This window comes from Aquarana catesbeiana, linkage group LG01, assembly GCF_042186555.1.
Source record: "Aquarana catesbeiana isolate 2022-GZ linkage group LG01, ASM4218655v1, whole genome shotgun sequence".
NCBI classification, from domain to species: Eukaryota; Metazoa; Chordata; class Amphibia; order Anura; family Ranidae; genus Aquarana; species Aquarana catesbeiana.
In genome coordinates, this window is record NC_133324.1 from 336,016,084 (window position 1) to 336,038,504 (window position 22,421).

General features: G+C 41.6%; 1 protein-coding gene across 4 annotated transcripts in view; it reads right to left on the reverse strand.

The window, feature by feature from the left end:
• Positions 1-22,421, reverse strand: part of LOC141145217 (uncharacterized) — a 67,352-nt gene that overhangs the window by 8,719 nt on the left and 36,212 nt on the right. For 3 of the 4 annotated variants that reach the window (XM_073631740.1, XM_073631733.1, XM_073631717.1), the window contains exons 5-8: positions 16,736-17,026; positions 9,614-9,667; positions 9,293-9,352; positions 6,958-7,083 (exon numbers count right to left, since the gene is read on the reverse strand). In XM_073631740.1, the coding sequence (XP_073487841.1) occupies positions 6,958-7,083; positions 9,293-9,352; positions 9,614-9,667; positions 16,736-17,026 (531 nt within the window). The remainder of the gene's footprint in view (positions 1-6,957; positions 7,084-9,292; positions 9,353-9,613; positions 9,668-16,735; positions 17,027-22,421) is intronic. The other variant, XM_073631725.1, reaches the window with a different exon arrangement.

The window sequence follows — 22,421 nt, forward strand, 5'->3', positions numbered from 1 at the left end:
TGTGTCCTGACGAAGCAAAACAGCGAAACGCATTGACACATAGGGGCTCACTGTTGTCTATATGATGTTAACATTTTTGTTACGCCATACATTCATGTTAATTGTGTGTTAATTGTTTGTGTTTTTTAATTATTTTGATATTTGCTCTATGAATGATTAATTGTTATTAACCACTTCAGCCCCGGAAGGTTTTACCCCCTTCCTGACCAGAGCACTTTTTACAATTCGGCACTGCGTCGCTTTAACTGCTAATTGCGCAGTCATGCAATGCTGTACCCAAACGAAATTTGCGTCCTTTTCTTCCCACAAATAGAGCTTTCTTTTGATAGTATTTGATCACCTCTGCCGTTTTTATTTTTTGCGCTATACACGGAAAAAGACTGAAAATTTTGAAAAAAAATGATATTTTCTACTTTTTGTTCTAAAAAAAATCCAATAAACTCAATTTTAGTCATACATTTAGGCCAAAATGTATTCGGCCACATGTCTTTGGTAAAAAAAATGTCAATAAGTGTATATTTATTGGTTTGCGCAAAAGTTATAGGTCTACAAACTAGGGTACATTTTCTGGAATTTACACAGCCTTTAATTTATGACTGCCTATGTCGTTTCTTGAGGTGCTAAAATGGCAGGGCAGTACAAAACCCCCACAAATGACCCCATTTTGGAAAGTAGACACCCCAAGGAATTTGCTGAGAGGCATGTTGAGCCCATTGAATATTCATTTTTTTTGTCCCAAGTGATTGAACAATGACAAAAAAAAAAAAAAAAAAATTACAAAAAGTTGTCACTAAATGATATATTGCTCACACAGGCCATGGGCATATGTGGAATTGCACCCCAAAATACATTTAGCTGCTTCTCCTGAGTATGGGGATACCACATGTGTGGGACTTTTTGGGAGCCTAGCCGCGTACGGGGCCCCGAAAACCAATCACTGCCTTCAGGATTTCTAAGGGCGTACATTTTTGATTTTACTCCTCACTACCTATCACAGTTTTGAAGGCCATAAAATGCCCAGATGACATAAAACCCCCCCAAATGACCCCATTTTGGAAAGTAGACACCCCAAGCTATTTGCTTTGAGGCATGTTGAGTCCATGGAATGTTTTATATTTTGACACAAGTTGCGGGAAAGTGACAAATTTTTTTTTTTTTTTTTGCACAAAGTTGTCACTAAATGATATATTGCTCACACAGGCCATGGGCATATGTGGAATTGCACCCCAAAATACATTTAGCTGCTTCTCCTGAGTACGGGGATACCACATGTGTGGGACTTTTTGGGAGCCTAGCCGCGTACGGGACCCCGAAAACCAATCACTGCCTTCAGGATTTCTAAGGGCGTACATTTTTGATTTTACTCCTCACTGCCTATCACAGTTTCGGAGGCCATGGAATGCCCAAGTGGCACAACCCCCCCCCCAAATGACCCCATTTTGGAAAGTAGACACCCCAAGCTATTTGCTGAGAGGCATGGTGAGTATTTTGCAGCTCTCATTTGTTTTTGAAAATAAAGAAAGACGAGAAAAAAAAATTTTTTTTTTCTTTTTTCAATTTTCAAAACTTTGTGACAAAAAGTGAGGTCTGCAAAATACTCACTATACCTCTCATCAAATAGCTTGGGGTGTCTACTTTCCAAAATGGGGTCATTTGGGGGTTTTTTTTGCCACCTGGGCATTCCATGGCCTCCGAAACTGTGATAGGCAGTGAAGAGTGAAATCAAAAATTTACGGCCTTAGAAAGCCTGAAGGCGGTGCTTGGTTTTCGGGGTCCCGTACGCGGCTAGGCTCCCAAAAAGTCCCACACATGTGGTATCCCCATACTCAGGAGAAGCAGCAGAATGTATTTTGGGGTGTAATTTCACATATTCCCATGGCATGTTTGAGCAATATATCATTTAGTGACAACTTTGTGCAAAAAAAAATAAAAAAAATAAAAAATTGTCTCTTTCCCGCAACTTGTGTCACAATATAAATTATTCCATGGACTCAACATGACTCTCAGCAAATAGCTTGGGGTGTCTACTTTCCAAAATGGGGTCATTTGGGGGGGTTTTGAACTGTCCTGGCATTTTATGCACAACATCTAGAAGCTTATGTCACACATCACCCACACTTCTAACCACTTGAAGACAAAGCCCTTTCTGACACTTATTGTTTACATAAAAAAATAATTTTTTTTTGCAAGAAAATTACTTTGAACCCCCAAACATTATATATTTTTTTTAAAGCAAATGCCCTACAGATTAAAATGGTGGGTGTTTCATTTTTTTTTTTCACACAGTATTTGCGCAGCGATTTTTCAAACGCATTTTTTGGGGAAAAAACACACTTTTTTACATTTTAATGCACTAAAACACACTATATTGCCCAAATGTTTGATGAAATAAAAAAGATGATCTTAGGCCGAGTACATGGATACCAAACATGACATGCTTTAAAATTGCGCACAAACGTGCAGTGGCGACAAACTAAATACATTTTTAAAAGCCTTTAAAAGCCTTTACAGGATACCACTATAGATTTACAGAGGAGGTCTACTGCTAAAATTACTGCCCTCGATCTGACCTTCGCGGCGATACCTCACATGCATGGTGCAATTGCTGTTTACATTAGACGCCAGACCGACGCTTGCGTTCGCCTTAGCGCGAGAGCAGGGGGGACAGGGGTGCTTTTTTTTTTTTTTTTTTTTTTCTTTATTATTATTATTTTTTTATCTTATTTTTAAACTGTTCCTTTCATTTTTTTTTTTTTTTTAATCATTTTTATTGTTATCTCAGGGAATGTAAATATCCCCTATCATAGCAATAGGTAGTGACAGGTACTCTTTTTTGCAAAAATTGGGGTCTATTAGACCCTAGATTTCTCCTCTGCCCTCAAAGCATCTGACCACACCAAGATCGGTGTGATAAAATGCTTTCCCAATTTCCCAATGGCGCTGTTTACATCCGGCGAAATCTAAGTCATAAAATGCTCGTAGCTTCCGGTTTCTTAGGCCATAGAGATGTTTGGAGCCACTCTGGTCTCTGATCAGCTCTATGGTCAGCTGGCTGAATCACCGGCTGCATTTTCAGGTTCCCTGTTGAGACAAGAGAGCCAGAGAAAAACACGGAAGACGTTGGGGGGGGAGGGGCATTCCCTCCCACTGCTTGTAAAAGCAGTCTAGAGGCTAATTAGCCGCTAGGATTGCTTTTACATGAAAGCCGACCGCTGGCTGAAAAGAATGATACCAAGATGATACCTAAACCTGCAGGCATCATTCTGGTATAACCACTCAAAGTCGTGAATGGCGTACCTGAAGACAAAAAAATGGTTAACAATAAAGCACAGTAAACGGTAAAGTATAAAAAATTGCATACCTGAAAAGCAAACATGATAAAACATAATAACAATAAAACATTGCAGAATAGAATACAGTAAAAAAGAACAGAACAATAGAGAGAGAGAATAGAGAGAGAAAGAACAATAAAACGACAACTATTTTTTTTTTATTTTATATTTTTGTATGTGTTTTTTTTTTTTTTTTTTTACACTTTTTTTTGTAACTAACTTTTATAACTGTAAACGGTTCCAGGTTCGGGTCTCTCAAAATGCGATGGCATCTTGGGAGACCCTGTGAAAGTGTGCCTAGTCTGTGCAATGCTGTACCCTACGCTAATACTCAACTAGTGCATGGTAGCGTTCAAAATATTCACCAATGCAAAGACCAGGATTGTCAGGACAGGAGGGACAATAATAGCGGGTGTCACGCCTATATCCGCGCTTGCTGCAGACACAACATCTTTTTTGGGGGGGTTCGTTGGGTAGGGGTACTCGGGAGGACATAAAGAAAATGCCTCTCATGCAGCCGACTGCATTTGGTTGGGGATGTGAATGGGGGAAGTACGGGCGCTGCAGAATTGGTGGGTTCCCAATTAGGATTGGCGAATGCAGCAGGAAGGGCACTATGGGCACGACGGGCCTGTGTTTGTCTTTTTGGTGGCAGCGGGACACTACTTGTGCTTGCCACCTCACCAGCTTGAACTGCACTTATGGGACTCGCCACGTCACCAAGTGTTACTGCAGTGCTGGTTTGACTACGACCGGGGTGTACTAGGCCGCTGGTGCTTGCCAGTTCACCAAAACGCTACCAAAAAAACTGTTAGCGATCGCAAGGATCAGGCCTGACTCTGCGAATGCTGCAGTTATGCGTTTAGTGTTTTGTAAGTGTCAGTGATCGATCGATACTGCACTTGGGTGGGCTGGGCTGGGCCGGGCGGAGGGGCAAAACGCAGGTGCTAGCAGGTATCTGGGCTGATCCAGCTAACACTGCGTTTGTGGGAACCCTAAACTGCTGGGGACGCTAGTATAGATCTGATCGGATCAGATATTGATCCGATCAGATACTATACCACTAAGGGAGGCGTATGCTGCGTGCGTGGGTGTTAGCGGTACTGGCGCTAACCTGACGCTGCCTGGGGCTGGTGCTTGCCAGTTCACCAAAACGCTACCAGAAAAACTGTTAGCGATCGCAGGAATCAGGCCTGACTCTGCGAACGCTGCAGTTATGCGTTTAGTGTTTTGTAAGTGTCAGTGATCGATCGATACTGCACTTGGGTGGGCTGGGCTGGGCCGGGCCGGGCGGAGGGGCAAAACGCAGGTGCTAGCAGGTATCTGGGCTGATCCCGCTAACACTGCGTTTGTGGGAACCCTAAACTGCTGGGGACGCTAGTATAGATCTGATCGGATCAGATATTGATCCGATCAGATACTATACCACTAAGGGAGGTGTACGGTGCGTGCGTGGGTGTTAGCGGTACTGGCGCTAATCTGACGCTGCCTGGGGCTGGTGCTTGCCAGTTCACCAAAACGCTACCAAAAAAACTGTTAGCGATCGCAGGGATCAGGCCTGACTATGCGAACGCTGCAGTTATGCGTTTAGTGTTTTGTAAGTGACAGTGATCGATCGATACTGCACTTGGGTGGGCCGGGCAGAGGGGCAAAACGCAGGTGCTAGCGGGTATCTGGGCTGATCCCGCTAACACTGCGTTTTTGGGAACCCTAAACTGCTGGGGACGCTAGTATAGATCTGATTGGATCAGATATTGATCCGTACAGATACTATACCACTAAGGGAGGCGTATGCTGCGTGCGTGGGTGTTAGCGGTACTGGCGCTAATCTGACGCTGCCTGGGGCGACGCATATCACCGCCAGGCGATCGGGGGGCTAAACCTTTATTCGGTAATAAACGGCGGGTGCCCTGACACTATAAAAAATAAACGAACTAACCAGCGTCACCCGTAACAGTTATACAGTGATCAGTGGTGAAAGGGTTAACTAGGGGGCAATCAAGGGGTTAAAACCTTTATTAGATAGTATATGGGGGTCCATGTCGCTATAAAACGCTGACGGCGAACCTAAATATTTACGTCTCTAACTAGCGTCACCAGCGACACTAATACAGCGATCAGAAAAAGGATCGCTTAGTGACACTGGTGACAGGGGGTGATCAAGGGGTTAAAACTTTATTAGGGGGGGTTAGGGGGGTATCCTAGACCTAAAGGGGGGTAATATTCACTGCCCTAACACTGTAACTGTCACAAACTGACACTATGCAGTAATCAGAAAAAAAAAAAAAAAATACTGCTAATGTCAGTTTGTGACGGGGGGGGGGGTGATTGGGGGGCGATCGGGGGGGGGATCGGGGGTGTAAGGTATGCCTGGCATGTTCTACTGTGTGTGTTTGTGTTGTGTGCACTTACATGTCTTCTCTCCTCGGCGCTGGACGGAAACTGCCAGACCGAGGAGAGATGACATCACATCCTCTGCCTGTGTGAAACTACACACAGGCAGAGGAGGATTCCCATTGGCTGGGAGCGATCGCGAGGGGGGGGCCACGATCGGATGGTCTCCCCCTCGCCTCCCGACGCTCCCAGTCAGATGCCGACCGCCGATGGCACCGGGGGGGGTCCGATCGGACCCCCCGCCCGCGGGAGGCAGATCACGTACAGGTACGTGATTCTGCCTGCCCGTGCCATTCTGCCGACGTATATATACGTTAGGCGGTCGGCAAGTGGTTAATAAAATATATATTTTTATATACTCTCGTCTATTTTGCCTCTAAAGTCCGATCTAGGACCATCTTTCTCCTTTTTTTCTCAAAAATTTGCCAGTTGTAGTTATAATTATTTATTATTCTAATAGGAAGAAATAATCAAATCTCAGCTTAAAGTGATTGTAAACCCTTAAATACACCCAGTAAAGTGAGTGGCCCATACATAAGTTGTACCTGTTTATCTGCAGTATTTTCTTCTCTACAGCCATTCAACGTCAAGAATTTATAAAGCTTGGCTGAGCTGTCAGAAAAAAAGTTGAACATGAAGTTACACTCTAGGGAAGGGAAGATATCACTGCTCCAGGAGGTCAAACAATAGTAAACCTCTTCACCAGTTTAGAAGCCACAGGTGCTGGCAATTGCACGTAGCAATAAATAGGAAGTAGTTCTGGACAGCTGAAAAAATTGCCTTATATTGAAAAAATCAAGGGGAACTGACGCGTTTCGCACTAACAGCAGTGCTTATTCATAGCTGCGAATCCTATTTATGAAGTTACACTCTGCAGAGCTCAGTGAGGGAAGTTGTGAGAGCTGATTGGAGGGAAGGGACACCCCCCCAACTGAGGCTGTCATTTAGCTGGAGATCCCTCACTTTTTTTCTCGTGTCTGGAAAACTTGTAAGAAGTGATTCCTGCTGATAGCAGAGGAAAGAGGCAGCAGACAGAAACGGCACTTAGTGCTCTTAATTAAGACAAGTATGCAATATATAGGATTATACTTTGTTCATATTTCATGTCTGAGGTTTACAACCACTTTAAGATTAACTTCATTACTTAATTTGTTAGTTCATCTTAGATATTGTATCTACACAGATTTGTATCACATTTCTGTTATACATTTTGTTCACTGATTTTACTCACTTTTCTGAATGTTTTCTGCAATTGTGATATTAGTTGCTTGACTGGGATAATAGGTGGTTATCAACTGTGTTTTCCCCACATGTACAGCAGAAGTCATCAGTTCAGTGCTAACTACATCAATTCCTGCTTTAAAAAAAAAAAATAATAATAAATATAGATACACATAATAATTTGTATTTTTCATGTAACTAGCCTAACTAGTCTTTTGATGCTTTGACATCCCTAAAAAAACCTAACACATGGGAATCTCACATGGGGTCTCTGCTTGTCTTTAGGACCATTAGAGCAGGGAGGGGCCCTGCAGTTATTTGGACAAGTTTTTTTAATAGCAGTTCAAATAATAATAATGTCAATGGAGATCTCCACCAAGTATATACAGAAACCAAAAAGAAAATATAATCGATATTCTGCTGAAGTATGATCTCAACTCGGAATTTATAGCTAAGTTGAAAAAACTATGTCTTACCTTAAAGTGTACGTTTCCCTAAAATTTTTAAAATGTATATGTGTATTTTGTTAATGTGTTATGTAAGCTAAATAGTCCCTGTTTATTTTAGGGTTCCTAAATTTCTCCTGAATACCTGGTGATCCTGCCAGTTCCCCTTCTCTGTTTTTCATCCTGACCACACCAAACACTAAAGCAAATCTGTGCTGGCGTGGTTAATATGTGGATCCTTGCTTCCACTTGTCAGGGCTGGGCTCAGCCCTTCCTTCTCTGAGCTCTGTGCTCAGCTGCCGGTTAATTGTCAGTACTCTTCATTCCACAGTGACTCACTTGGTCTTCATTTCCTGCTCATCAGCTAGCCCTGCTGGCTATTTAAACTGCCTGGATCAGATCTCCTGTGCCTTCGCTTGGTCAGTATATCTGGATACTCTCTGCTGTGTTTTCCTGTTAAAGACTTTTGCCTGTCTGACTTCCCTTCTGGTTCCTGATCCTGTTTACTGCTTCTACTATGCTGATTTCTGAATTCCTGTTTCACTGGCTTGTTCCAACTACCCGCTCTGGTTACTGAACCCTGGCTATGTTTTGACTACGTTTACTCTGTTTGTACCATTTTACCATTTTATTAAAAAGTGTGTTTTTTACTGCACTTCTGTCTCAGCCTGATTCATTGTTCCTGACACCACTCTGGAGAGAGAGCCTGTATCTCCTGTGGTTAGTTTGGCAGCATCCACCCAGCCCTATTTTCTTGAATGACAGCAAGTCCCAGCAGGAGCCTCAAAATATCAGCTGGGTTGCAGCATCTGTCCTATGGAAAACAGTGTACACAGCAGGGAATGTACTTCCCCGCTGTGTGTAAGCAAAGCAAATACCCACCTACTTTGTAAAGTGACACACCCCCAATAGTAGGAAGGAGGACATTATATAAAAGCTTTGCAGTCACGTGACTGCAATACAAAACTGCAAAAAAAGTAGTATCAAGTAGTAGTATCAATGCTGCTTTACAAAACTAAATGCGATTATAATATAAGAACAATATTTACTATTATAACCTATGACTTATTTACTGTGTGTTTACAGATACTTTAAGGGAAAGTTGCTAAAGGCCTTTGGATTTAAATGTCTTGCAAACTTGCAAAGTTTTTATTTAATTCTTTGGATTTTTTAAAGCTGGCTACACACATATTAATTGCACCATTATTCATATCAAAATTACAGTTAAATCCTAAAATCTGGATGCTGAATTTATGCCAACTTCCTGTATGAGTGGGCTTCTTTTAAAGCCATGAAAAATTGAAAAAACATATCTGCACAAAATAAAAAATACATGCACAATTTGCCATGTTTAATTCCTTTACAAACCCTGAAAATACAGAAAAGTACCTGCATCAGTGTTTTTTTCTATTTTTCCCAGATTAATAGTACAGTGGCCCTTTAAGGAGGAGCTAACGTTCAGGGACATGAATGATACTCAAAGGATGATTTACAAAGGATGATTTACAACCAAACTATATTTGAAAAAATAATTTGACTGCCAATTGTGTGATTTATGGATAACTTCAATCCTCATAAAACATTTCATACGATAATAGTTTTTCAGAATCAACATAAACATTTAAAAAAAGTAGATCCCCAAATTAAATTAATAATCAAGTTATTTATGTTGCATGTTTAGAAGACTGCAATTCCCATAATGCTTGAATACATTTCTAAAATGTCACATTCAGGTTATTTTTTTTTTTGTTCAGGTACATATTTATACCGGTAGGTTCAGTTACACCTGTATAGAACATTGAAATAACACTAGAAAATATTGACTGCACAGACCAGCTGATCTTTTTTAAATAAAATGTGAGGTATGCCAAAGTTACATGCAGAATTGTCATGCTTTACCTTTAGTGGTATGTAGTGGTGTTGTTGCAGAGGTTTTCGAAGTGAATGAAAATGCAAAACCTGCAAAATAATATGTTTTAAATGTAACTAGTCCGTATAAGGATTTTGAGATTGTTTGGATGGTAGATTTTATAAACTTCAACTCTGTCTTACACATTTAAACACAATACTGCTAAAAAATACCAGTACTTATGCAGTGTATATTGTTTACACATATAATCCCCAGTTACACCTGTATAGAACATTGAAATAACACTAAAAAAAATGAACTGTACTGACCAGCTGATCTTTTTTAATTAAAAAGTTACATGCATACTGTACCTTTAGTGGTATGTAGTGGTGTTGTTGTAGAGGTTATTGAAGTGGATGAAAATGCTATATGTGAAAAATAATATTTTAAATGTAATTAGTCTGGTTAAGGATTTTGAGATTGTTTGGATGGTACATTTTATAAACTTCAACACTGTCTTACACATTTAAACACAATACCGCTAAAAAACTACCAGTACTTGGTAGTTGGAAGTAGTGTATACTATTTACACATATGATCCTCACATCCTTGCCCTCTCAGCTACATAAATGATATCAATAGACTTTACACACTTACTGTGGTCTCAGAAGTCACTACTCAATCAGTAATTTGACATGATCATGTGACCAAACAACTGGGCCTATGATCTTTTGAGTGCTCTCATTGTATGAGTCCAAAGCAAGGGTTTATCAAGACAATGCAAGCAGGGTACTACTATTTTTGTATTTATTGTATTAAGAAAGGAGTGAACATGGGGGAGAAATATCTTATTTGGACATGTCCTCTGTAAAATGATTTATAAAGGTATATTGAGTGTCATGTTCGCAAAATTGAAATTTTGCATAATTATAGTGACCATTATAAAAGCCAATCATTCCTAGGCTAATGGTGTTCTTTTAATACTGCCTGCATCCTTCAAAAAGGATACAAAAATGTCCAGAAATAAGTTGGTGGTTGGACTATATATAGTTTCTCTTATCGTTCAGGTTTTCATGTGAACAGCAGACTGTCTCATTGCTACTATTATCCTATTATCCTAGGGGGACTGGCTGCAGCCTACTAGAAGAAAAATGCAACATAAGTAGACACTATTCTCAAGAGATGTCAACTGGGCTGCTTATTAGACATGTGCGGTTCATTTTGCCCTAAATCGAAATTCGAACAAAATTTTCGTTATTTGGAGATTCCGATGTATCTGAATTTCTAAATGACTACAGTAACAAATTTCAACTAATCCAAATTAAAGTTTAATGAAACAATGACATTTATTTGTTTCATTTCCATGTTTAAAGCATCCGAATGAAACAAATGATCCGAAATGATTCAAAAATAGCTGGTTGTTAAGGAGCAGCTGGCTGCCGCATCCTTAACAACCATGACTCATCTGCTGTCAGCAGGCCCCTTCTGAACCATACCAGGCCACATGCCCTCAACATGGGGGGGGGTGCTTTGGGACAGGGGGCCACCTCAAAGCACCTTGCGCCTATGTTACTGGGGACAAGGGCCTCTTCCCCACAACCCCAGATCCCGGCCCCCCATGTGATTAAGTAGGGGTACATAGTACCCCTAACTCATTTACCCAAAAAAGTGTCCAAAACAAGTAAAAACCCGCTAACCCGAAAAAACAAAAAAGAGGTGCGACTGACAGCTCCAGTTCCCACTGACAGTCAATAAACAAAGAGGCGGGATCACCGGTGACAGCGGGTAACCCCTACCGCTTTGTATATTTAGAGTCACTAGGCACCCCACTGACAGACAGCTCCAGTTTTCAGTGCCAACAGTAAATAAACAAAGGGGTCAGGTCACCTGTTATCTGGTGAACCCTGTCCATTGTTTATTTACCATCCATGGGAACTAGAGATATCAGTCGCCAGGAGGCAAGCCTCACATGCACACTTCTTTTTTTGTTTTTCCGGTCGGTTGATGGTGTTCATCGTGATTGATGCTGGATTTACTTTGGTGGACATTACTTTTTTTGTTTCTTTTTTTAAATATAAGACTTGTCAAAAACTGTGTTTGTGTTTTTATTTTATTTTTGACACTTTTTTTGGTGAATGAGTACACTTTAATCATTCACATAAAGAGGGGGCCATAATCTGGGGGCACCTTGCTAAAGGAGGTTTCAAGATTCTGTTAAGCCCCCCTACCCACAGACCCCCCACAACCACTGCCCAGGGTTGTGGGGAAGAGGCCCTTGTCCTCATCAACATGGGGACAAGATGCTTTGCGGGGGAACTTTCCTGCCCCAAAGCACCCCCCGTGTTGAGGGAATGTGGCCTGATATGGTTCAGGAGATGGGGGGCACTAGCTTTCCCCACCCTTTTCTGGCCTGCTGTGCTGCATCCTCGGATAAGGGTCTGGTATAGATTTTGGGGGGCCCCATGCCATTTTTTAACTGGGTAGGGATGCCCTTAAAATTCATACCAGACCTGGGGGTCTGGTATGGATTTTGGGGGGGGGAACCTCACGCAATTTAATAAAAACTTTGGGGTTATTTATGACATTGGGGTTAACATGGGGTTACCCTCAAAATCCATACTAGACCCGAAGGACCTGGTATGGATTGTGGGGGACTTCCATACTGTTTTTTTAATTTAAAGCCGGCATTGTTCGTATACATTCGACTGTCAGGAGGGAATCCGCTGGCAGTAGATGAGTCATGGTTGCTAAGGACACAGCGGCCGCCCTCTCCTTAACAAGCAGCTATTCTTCACAATGAATTTTAATTGATTTGAGATTTTCAATCTAAATTCCAATACTTCAAATCCATTGGAAAAATTTGAGTTTGGTGGAAAATAAACAAATGAAACAAAACTAAACTAAACTAATTTTGTTACAAATGCAACGTAACGAAATTAGTAACATATCGAATTGATTCAAAACAAAACAATAGTTTTCATTTTGCACATGTCTACATGTTTATTGTGGCCTAATGTTGGCCAAAGACATCACATGGTCATTTTGTCATCTAGTGTTATCAGAACTTACCATAAAATGTCTATTATTTCCAGATATACTACTAGAGAGGCAGTTGTACACATTTCCCAAAGTGTCATCAGTAATTACCAACACATGTTTAATATTTCTGGATACCCTACCATGGAGTCAGCAGTATGTGTCTCCCAATGATCATACCTTTCCTTGTATCATACCATTTGTACATTTTAATTGAGGTAGGGCTCATAGTGGTAGAAGAAGACATTACATATAATTAAAGGGGTTGTAAACCTTCGTGTTTTTTCACCTTAATGCAGCCTATGCATTAAGGTGAAAAAACACCTGGCAGTGACTGGCCCCTCAGTCCCCCCCCCGTTTTACTTACCTGAGCCCTGAAACTTAACCTGCCGGGGACGCGCTGTCTTTCTGCCCGGGGTTCTCAGCTCTTGATTGGATAGATTGATAGCAGTACAGCCATTGGCTCCCTCTGCTGTCAATCAAATCCAATGACGCAGGCTCTGGGGGGCAGGGCTGAGTCATACATTCGGCGACTATGTACGCCGAATGCTGGACTCGGGAGCGCGGCCGCAAGGTAACCCCCTCAGGGAAGCGCTTCTCTGAGAGGGTTATCAGATGTGGAGAGTAGCCTCAAGAGCCGCCGGGGGACCCCAGAAGACAAGGTTCAGGGCCACTCTGTGCAAAACAAGCTGCACAATGGAGGTAAGTATGATATGTTTGTTATTTTAAAATAAAAAAAAAGAACCCTTACAATCACTTTAATAAGACATTTCAGGCTTATATAAAAATAAATTAAATACATATGCTCTATTCCCATCATCCCATGACCATCAACTAAATCTGACTTCTATACTCAACTAATGCCTCAACTTATGCCAATCCTAGCACTGACACATTTCATTTTCAGGAATAAATACACAAATACCACTAAATAGCTTCTCATCAGTATATATATATATATATATATTGGGAGAGAGTGTGGGGACGGAAAGTATTCAGACCCCATTTAACTCAGGTGCTGTCCATTTTTTCTGATCATCCTTGAGATGGTTCTACACCTTAATTTGAGTCCAGCTGTGTTTGATTATACTGATTGGACTTGATTAGGAAAGCCACACACCTGTCTATATAAGGCCTTACAGCTTACAGTGCATGTCAGAGCTAATGAGAATCATGAGGTCAAAGGAACTGCCTGAAGAGCTCAGAGACAGAATTGTGGCAAGGTACAGATTTGGCCAAGGTTACAAAAACATTTCTGCTGCACTTAAGGTTCCTAAGAGCACAGTGGCCTCCATAATCCTTAAATGGAAGACGTTTGGGACGACCAGAACCCTTCCTAGAGCTGGCCGTCTGGCCAAACTGAGCTATCGGGGGAGAAGAGCCTTGATGAGAGAAGTAAGGTAGAATGCAAAGATCTCTGTGGGTCCCAGAGATGCAGTCGGGAGATGGGAGAAAGTTGTAGAAAGTCAACCATCACTGCAGCCCTCCACCAGTTGGAGCTTTATGGCAGAGTAGCCCAACGGAAGCCTCTCCTCAGTGCAAGGCACATGAAAGCCTGCATGGAGTTCGCTAACAAACACCTGAAGGACTCCAAGATGGTGAGAAATAAGATTCTTTGATCTGATGAGACCAAGATAGAACTTTTTAGCCTTAATTCTAAGCGGTATGTGTGGAGAAAACCAGGCACTGCTCATCACCTGTCCAATACAGTCCCAACAGTGAAGGATGGTGGTGGCAGCATCATGCTGTGGGGGTGTTTTTCAGCTGCAGGGACAGGATGACTGGTTGCAGTCGAGGGAAAGATGAAGGGGGCCAAGTACAGGGATATCCTGGATGAAAACCTTCTCCAGAGTGCTCAGGACCTCAGACTGAGCCAAAGGTTTACCTTCCAACAAGACAATGACCCTAAGCACACAGCTAAAATAACGAAGGAGTGGCTTCACAACAACTCTGTGACTGTTTTTGAATGGCCCAGCCAGAGCCCTGACTTAAACCCAATTGAGCATCTCTGGAGAGACCTAAAAATGGCTGTCCACCACAGTTTACCATCCAACCTGACAGAACTGGAGAGGATCTACAAGGAGGAATGGCAGAGGATCCCCAAATCCAGGTGTGAAAAACATGTTGCATCTTTCTTAAAAAGAATCATGGCTGTATTAGATCAAAAGGGTGCTTCTACTAAATACTGAGCAAAGGATCTGAATACTTAGGACCATGTGATATTTCAGTTTTTCTTTTTTAATAAATCTGCAAAAATGTCAACAATTCTGTGTTTTTCTGTCCATATGGGGTGCTGCATGTACATTAATGAGGAAAAAAATGAACTTAAATGATTTTAGCAAATGGCTGCAATATAACAAAAAGATGTATATTTATTTATTTATTTATTTATTTATTTTTTCATTATGTAAACCTCTAAAGACTGAAGTAAGGGGACATTAAAAAGCTAGTTATTAAAATGCTATTTATACTATGCTTGAAATGAAAAAAAAAAATCTGAAAATATGAATTTTATTTTGACCTGATGCTATTATTCCAACCCATTGGACTTGAGTTGAGTTGAGTTGAGCTGACTTGACTTTGGATTGTTTTACTAAAGTCAAATAGACTGTTGCACTTTACAAAGTAACTTTTCCCAGAGTTTAGTGAATAACGAAAACCCCTACTGACTTGCATCATCCAATCACGTTCTCTCAAAAAAAGTTCAATTTTTTTTTTACTTTCACCACAAATTACTAAGCTCTTGGGAAAATTCCCTTGTTATGTTCAACTTCCCTTGCAAAGTGAACAGCTTGTTTGCCTTTAGTAAATCAACCCCTTTGAGTCACTAGGATCAAGCAAACAGATCAAGAAAGTGTGGGAAAAGTCTGAAACCCCTCAAAGTACTGAGTAAAGCAAGTCAGCATGACAGTTTGATAGTACCCACACCCATTTCGCGTGTGGTGCGATAGACACCGATTGAACGGGTTAAACCTGCGGAGTGAAGCCAATTGACTGAGATATAAAAAGGGTGAAGTCGTGCTGTATAGCCACGCCCGCAGATGATGTCCTAGATGATGAAATGCGTCAAGGTGTGGCTATATGACTATCCTTGAGTCGTTTCTATTGTGAAGCTAAGCCACTGTTTGAAAATCGCGCTGCACAACTGTTGTCAAACTTCGTGATCTCCTTAAAGGATATAACTGTACATTATGCTTTAACTGCTGTTTTAAATTGAGTGTACTTGCTACGGGGGGGGTGATATGTTTAATACATTTTTACCAACGGGATTACGCTATGGAGCTCTTTATTTTCCCCTTTCCACATGAATGAGCCGATCCGGACAGTGACCCGATCCACCTGCTAGCAACTAATCGTCAGTGGTGCCTCTGAAGGGAAGTCGGCTAGTAGGAGTCCATGATTGTCTTATGCCTTCTAACCCGCTACGGTCTGGTAAGGATTGAATATATAGGGGGATTCCTCACTTGTGTCCTGCATATATATTGGAGACAGTGGGGGTTTGTTTGTGCCTGGACATTGTTCCTTCGTACCTGACTGCCCAACAGAGATATCACATACTGCATATTGAGAAAGATCTTTGCAACATTGTTATCGAGCATTTTGGATGACACATTTGTTCGGACTTTCTGACCAGTATAATTAAACGGTACTTTTGAGCTAACCGTGAGAGATTACTGCTGGTTTCTGCAGCGCTGCCTCTCACATGATTTAGATTGTGGGTACTATCAAACTATTTATTTCCAGCTTGCCTTCAGCAAGTGTTTATGGCAGCAGCTCAAATCTTGGTTCTGTAATTGGACATACATTACAATTTATGGCAGCAGCTCAAATCATGGTTCTGTAATTGGACATACATTACAATATGCATTTCATTTGTTATTATCAATGTACACATCAATTGATATATTCATTTCATTCAGGAGCGCTCATTATTTGTAGTCAGCAATTTCTGGGGTATCTACAAGTGTTTATATAAGTCAGCATGACAATCTACTATCATTTACAGTAGCTGTGATAAAAAAATGAAATCCTTCATATTTCTTTCATGACAGGTTTCCATTATGATGTAAAGAGCAAAAGCATGTGTAGAACGAGGAAAAAATTGACTTTTTCTGTACTCCCCAAGGAATGACTCCACAACATTGACAATATTTCTGAGTATTATAAAAAATATACATGTTTTATTATAACAAGATGGAATTAAAAACATATACACATATTTTTTTTAATCACAGCTTGTTATAACAAAAAATTATATTTTTATAAAACTCAGAAATATTGATAATGTTATGGAGTCATTCCTTGGGGGGTATTGAGAAATTCCCTTTTTTTCCTCATCCTACACATGCTTTTGCTCTTTGCATAGATTTTTGGATGTGGTGCCCCATTACTAAATATTTTAGCACTTTCCTTAAGATATTCTATGAAGATGTATTCAATGCTAAATAATCTCTTACCATATATATTGACCAAAATGGATTGGCTTTCTAATGAATCAATAAATCTATCCATTATCTCTGCAGTATAAATGCAAATGTATTTGCCAGCAAGCTTAAAGTCAGGCTTATTTATGACATAAATTTTATTATTATGTGCCAGTTTGTGAGATCCTCCAGGTTCCACTTTGTAGAACAATGTCTTCTTTATTGTGATACCATTGGGTAGTGAGCATGTCATCTTGAAGGAGTCTTCTCTATTGTACATAGGAAGTGAAGGAGTCAGAAAAATGCTTGGAGCTGATGGTATTTCTATAGGAGAAAGGATACAAATATTAGTGCATCATGGGAAAACACTAGTGTCTAGATACAGGATGAAAACTGTTTGGTAAACATATTGTATGCCTATATACTGTATATGACAATGCATGTGAAAACTATATAGATTACCAGTGTTTCTCAATTAATGGGAAACCTGGGTAGGATCCAGAATGTATATATTAAAATTAGATATGGTGGTGCAGAAAAAACGTCTTTTGGGATTAAAGGCTATATTCTTCAGTTTTCAATTGCTGTGTATAAATTAATCAAAATTACCCTGGAAACCTTGGAAAAGGTAACCATACACTAGTTAATTATCGCACAGATTTTTAAAAAATGTTCTATATTAAACTTGTAGATAGTTGCATATAAGGGGGAAACATCTGTATGTATTCTCTGTCATGTAAAGACCTTTTCTTGATCAGGTGTTTTGGGTGTTTTTTTTAACTTGTTTTGTAATGTTGTAGCACATTCCTATCTTCCTGTCTCTGCCATTACGCTCCACCCAAAGCCATCATCATGATGTTTATCTGTCTCTGTAGCTAAGTTTCACTATTAATATCTGTCTGTCTGGGATTGTTGTTACTGTCAGAATCTGTTCCTCATTATCATTACCTGTTCAACATGATCAAAAAGTTATAATATACAACTAGGAACAGATATTTATCTCCACCAACAATGGTTACTCTAACTATAAGACCCCTTTCACACTGAGGCGCTCAAAAACTGCCAATAAAACGTCAAGCATTTTTGTTGTGCTTTTGCGGTGCTTTAGCCCTGTTTTTGCAGCGCTTTTGGGGCGTTAGCGGTGCGCTTTTTTAAGGTCACGTGACAACTTGACCGTAAAAAAAAAAAGAGCTTTTAAGTGCTTTTTAAAGCGCTCCACACATGCCCCAAAGATGCTGCTTGCAGGACTTTTTGTACCGCCCCGCCAGCGCACCGCCCCAGTGTGTAAGCTTCCATTGAATTTAATGGGAAGCAGTTTTCAGACGCTTTTCATGTGCTATTTTTAGCGCAAAAACACCTGAAAAGCACCTCAGTGTGAAAGGGGTCTTATGGTAACATAGCATTGCCCAGAAACCAAAATGTTGTGTGGTATTCTTTCATTGTTATTTTTCTAATTATTATTTTGCTATAGTGTTATAGTGGTTCTCAAGCCTAAACATGTTTTACCTTAATTCATTCCTTGTATCAAGGTAAAACATGTTTAGGTATCAGTAAGCCTCCTCACCCCCCTTTACACTTACCAGAGCCCTCATTCGATCCAGTACTGTGTCCACCTGTAGCAGCTCTCTCCTCTTACTTCCTGGTCTCCCAGGCTTTGCTGAGGCAGTGGGAGCCAATGATAGTCAATTCCTGTGATGAGGGTCAGGCGAGGGGCCAAGCTGTGCTGTCTGTGTCTAGGGACACAGGCAGGGGGGCTCGGGAGGGAGTCCGCAAGTAAGCCACCATAGGAAGAGGAGGAGCCAGGAGCACCAGCAGAGGACCTGAGAAGAGGAGGTTCTGGGCTGATCTGTGCAATTACATTGCACAGTGCAGGTAATTATAAATCAGTTTTTTGGGGGGGGTTTTAGTTTGTAATCACTTTTACAATTTCATTGTTCACACATTCAATAAAAAATGAAGACAAATATCCACACTCTCTCACTCAAGCTCTTCCACACAACAACTCCTCCCCAGCTGGGCTGACCCTGGGTACTTAAGGAGGCCTGGCCCCTGCCAATCCAAGTTGGGGATTGGTCAAGGCTCCTCAAAATACCCAAAGCAGCTTCACTTCTCCTCCTCTCTTTCTAGCACCTTCTAGAAAGAAGAGGGAGGCGACATTGATGCTACCTGTGAGTCACCCACCCCTGCCCCTGAGCCACTCCCAGCCCAGAATGAAAACAAAAAGGTCTAGCCACCAGCTAGGCCTACCTAAATTTTCCTACCCTATAGAAAAATCCTCACCCTTGAACCTACCTAACTAGAGGATGCTACACTTTTTTCCCTTGAACCCTTTGTTCCTCCCATGCACTTTCTATTTAAGCCATGCCTTTGCACTTCTTGTTTGCCAGATTATTGTGCTCTCTCAAAACAATATCTCACTCTTGCCACTTCTGCCCCTGTCCGTATCTTCACAACTACTCGTTACTGACCTTTGACTTGTATTTTGAATATGCTTGATCCCAACCTGCAACCACTTGTTACCAGCCCTTGGCTTATTTACTGACTACACTTCTGCTTGCTCCTTACCTGCTATATTGGCTACTGGACCCCAGCTTGCTCACCTCCAGGTGGGGCAATCCTAAGGACCGCAATCTGCTACTAACAAGCAACAAAACTCATCTCCAAAATTAGGAGCTCTGGTTAACACCGGTTAGTGGTTAGACTCCGCACCTCAGTTGAGCCTGTGTCATTTGCCAGGGTGAACTGCTTATGTACTTCTCTGTCTGGTCGGTGGGAGCCTCTCTACTGCTACAGCTACTGGTCTCTGAGCCTGACCGCTTACTGGGACATCTACTGTGGAAATCAATAATTTCCCTTTAATAAAGTATTCTGAATCTGAAGAGCTTTTGAACTGCATTCTCAGTGTGCCGGTGCTTAGATTGTTGTCCTGTGAGCTGGAAGATCTCTGTACAGGGTGAATGTATGAAGGTGGGCTTTATTGCCCACACACCACATGTATGCATCACTGGGCAGCTAATGTTTCTGTGCTGAGAGAGCTCTCCTGAGAGTGCATGTTCCCAGCACAGGCCTCCACTAAAGGTTGGTAGCCGGCGGGACTGGCTCCTGATCATGTTACCACTGTGACAGCCAATCACAGCGTCACATGTCATAGTTACATAGTTGGTAAGGTTGAATAAAGACACTAGTACATTCAGGTAAACCTATGTCCACCGATCCTTTATGACCCCCCAGGAGTACAGACCCTAAACAGAGTAGTGTTAATTGCCATAATTCATTCACATAAATCCTTTGTATTACACTATATTTAAAAAAAATGTAATCCTCCAAGTGCCTTATTCCTGCAGCGCTGGTGTGTGGTCACGTGATCTTTCCCTGTTCTTTGACATCTGCAGGGAGATATATTTGGGAGGGGCTTCTATTACTCTGCTGATGTATGCTCTCTACAGTAAAACTCTGTTTCTGTCAGCCCTGATTGGTGCTGTGTCAGTCACATGACTAAAAAAATAAATTTCAGAAGAGCAATTCAAATTTATTATAAGATTATAAATATCAAATACTGTTACATAGTTAGTAAGGTTGAATAAAGACACCAGTCCATCCTGAGTGAGTGTGGATGCGTGCCTACAATTGTCCCTATCCCTGTACATTGTTTCTCATTAACTGCTAGGCAAGGGTGCTACTCACTACACCACTGTGCCGCCCTCAACAGCTCCCTATTAATCGTTATTAAGCATCAGATATGTATTTTTTTGTGCATTAATATGGAAGAGGGAGAGTCAAAGATGATTACTAGCTTCATATGGCATCTGAATCCAAAGTTCTTCTTTTACTTTACAGGCATTAGGACTGATTTATATTAAACCTAAGAATTTTGTGATTTTTGTGAGTAATAAATCAGCATACTATATCCCGCCCCTATGGCCTAGGCCGACAAGGCCCAGCTGTAGGGTGGCACTTTGCGGGGGGGGCAGCAAAAAATCTGCCCCCCGCATGAAAAAAAGCCCCCCACCTCCTCCTGAGTCCCGCACAAATACAGTCCCCCATAACTGACTGGCAGGGGCGGTCTCCGCTCGGCTGTTCTCGGCTGGGGGGCAATTTCAGTTCACTTCAGCTTGGTTGTGCTCGGGCGGTGGGCAGTCTCCGATTAGCTGGGCTCGAGCAGAGGGGTGGTCTCAGCTCACCTCGGTGGCTGTGCTCGGGCAGGGGGGCGTTCGGTCTTGACTCATGTCGGCTGGGCTCAGGTGGAGGGGATAGTCACACTGATGTAAATAATAACTGGCAAATGTATTAGAAGTAGGACAATGATCATATTAGAGAAGATGCTGATCATGTCCGCAGCCTCTGATCATGTCCCCAGCCTCTGACCATGTCCGCAGCCTCTGACCATATCCACAGCCTCTGACCATGTCCCCAGCCTCTGATCATGTCCGCAGCCTCTGACCATGTCCGCAGCCTCTGATCATGTCCGAAGCCTCTGATCATGTCCCCAGCCTCTGATCATGTCCAAAGCCTCTGATCATGGCTGCAGCCTCTGATCATGTCCACAGCCTCTAAACAAGTCCAAAGCCTCTGATCATGTCCACAGCCTCTGATCATGTCCCCAGCCTCTGATCATGTCAGCAGTCTCTGATCATGTCCGCAGCCTCTAACCATCTCCTGTATCATATCCGCGATCTCTGATCATGTCTGCAGTCTCTGACCATATCGTCTACCATGTCTCCAGTCACTAACCATCTCTTGTATCATGTCTGCAGTCTCTGATTATCTCTTGTATCATGTCTGCAGTCTCTGACCATCTCTTGTTTCATGTCCCCAGTCTCTAACCATCTCTTGTATCATGTTTGCAGTCTCTGACTAACTCCTGTATCATGTCTGCAGTTTCCGACCACTTCTTGAGATGGAGCTCTAATAGAAAGAAGTGGAGCCTAAAGATGAAGGGGTGGAGTTTACAGATTAGGGGGTGGATCTTAAACAGGAAGGGATGTGGCAAATTCAGATGGGGGTGCCTGATTTTAGTCTTGCTTAGGGCAGCACAAAACCAAAATACACCACTGCTCTATAGTGTTTAGTAATAGGAGGACATGGAAAGAGGAGGGGAGTTTCAGTTACCACTGTGTATACACCCCCATGTGTGACTCTATACCCATGTGGACTGCACAGAAAAGAAAAATTGAGAAAATGAAGTTCTTAGAGAGGAATTTAAATTGAGCATGCTCCGTAGAGGATACCAGCTGGTCTACACAATCTCAACCTGCAGTGGGGACACAGAGAATATGGGAGGGACAGCTGAAGGCAGGATCAACCAGGTGTATTTATCACTACACAAAACAAATGCTCTGTTATATAGCATGTAATGAGAGTTTTTCATAGTCTCCACTTAAGGACTAGCCTCCTTTTGAGATTTTGGTGTTTACAAGTTTAAAACAGTTTTTTTTTGCTAGAAAATTACTTAGAACCCCCAAGCATTATATATTGTTTTTTTCTAACACCCTAGAGAATAAAATGGCGGTCATTGCAATACTTTTTTCACACCATATTTGCGCAGCGGTCTTACAAGCGCACTTTTTTTGGAAAAAATTCACTTTTTTGAATAAAAAATAAGACAACAGTAAAGTTAGCCCAATTTTTTTTTATATTGTGAAAGATAATGTTCCTCCAAGTAAATTGATACCCAACATGTCACGCTTCAAAATTGTGCCCGCTCGTGGAATGGCGTCAA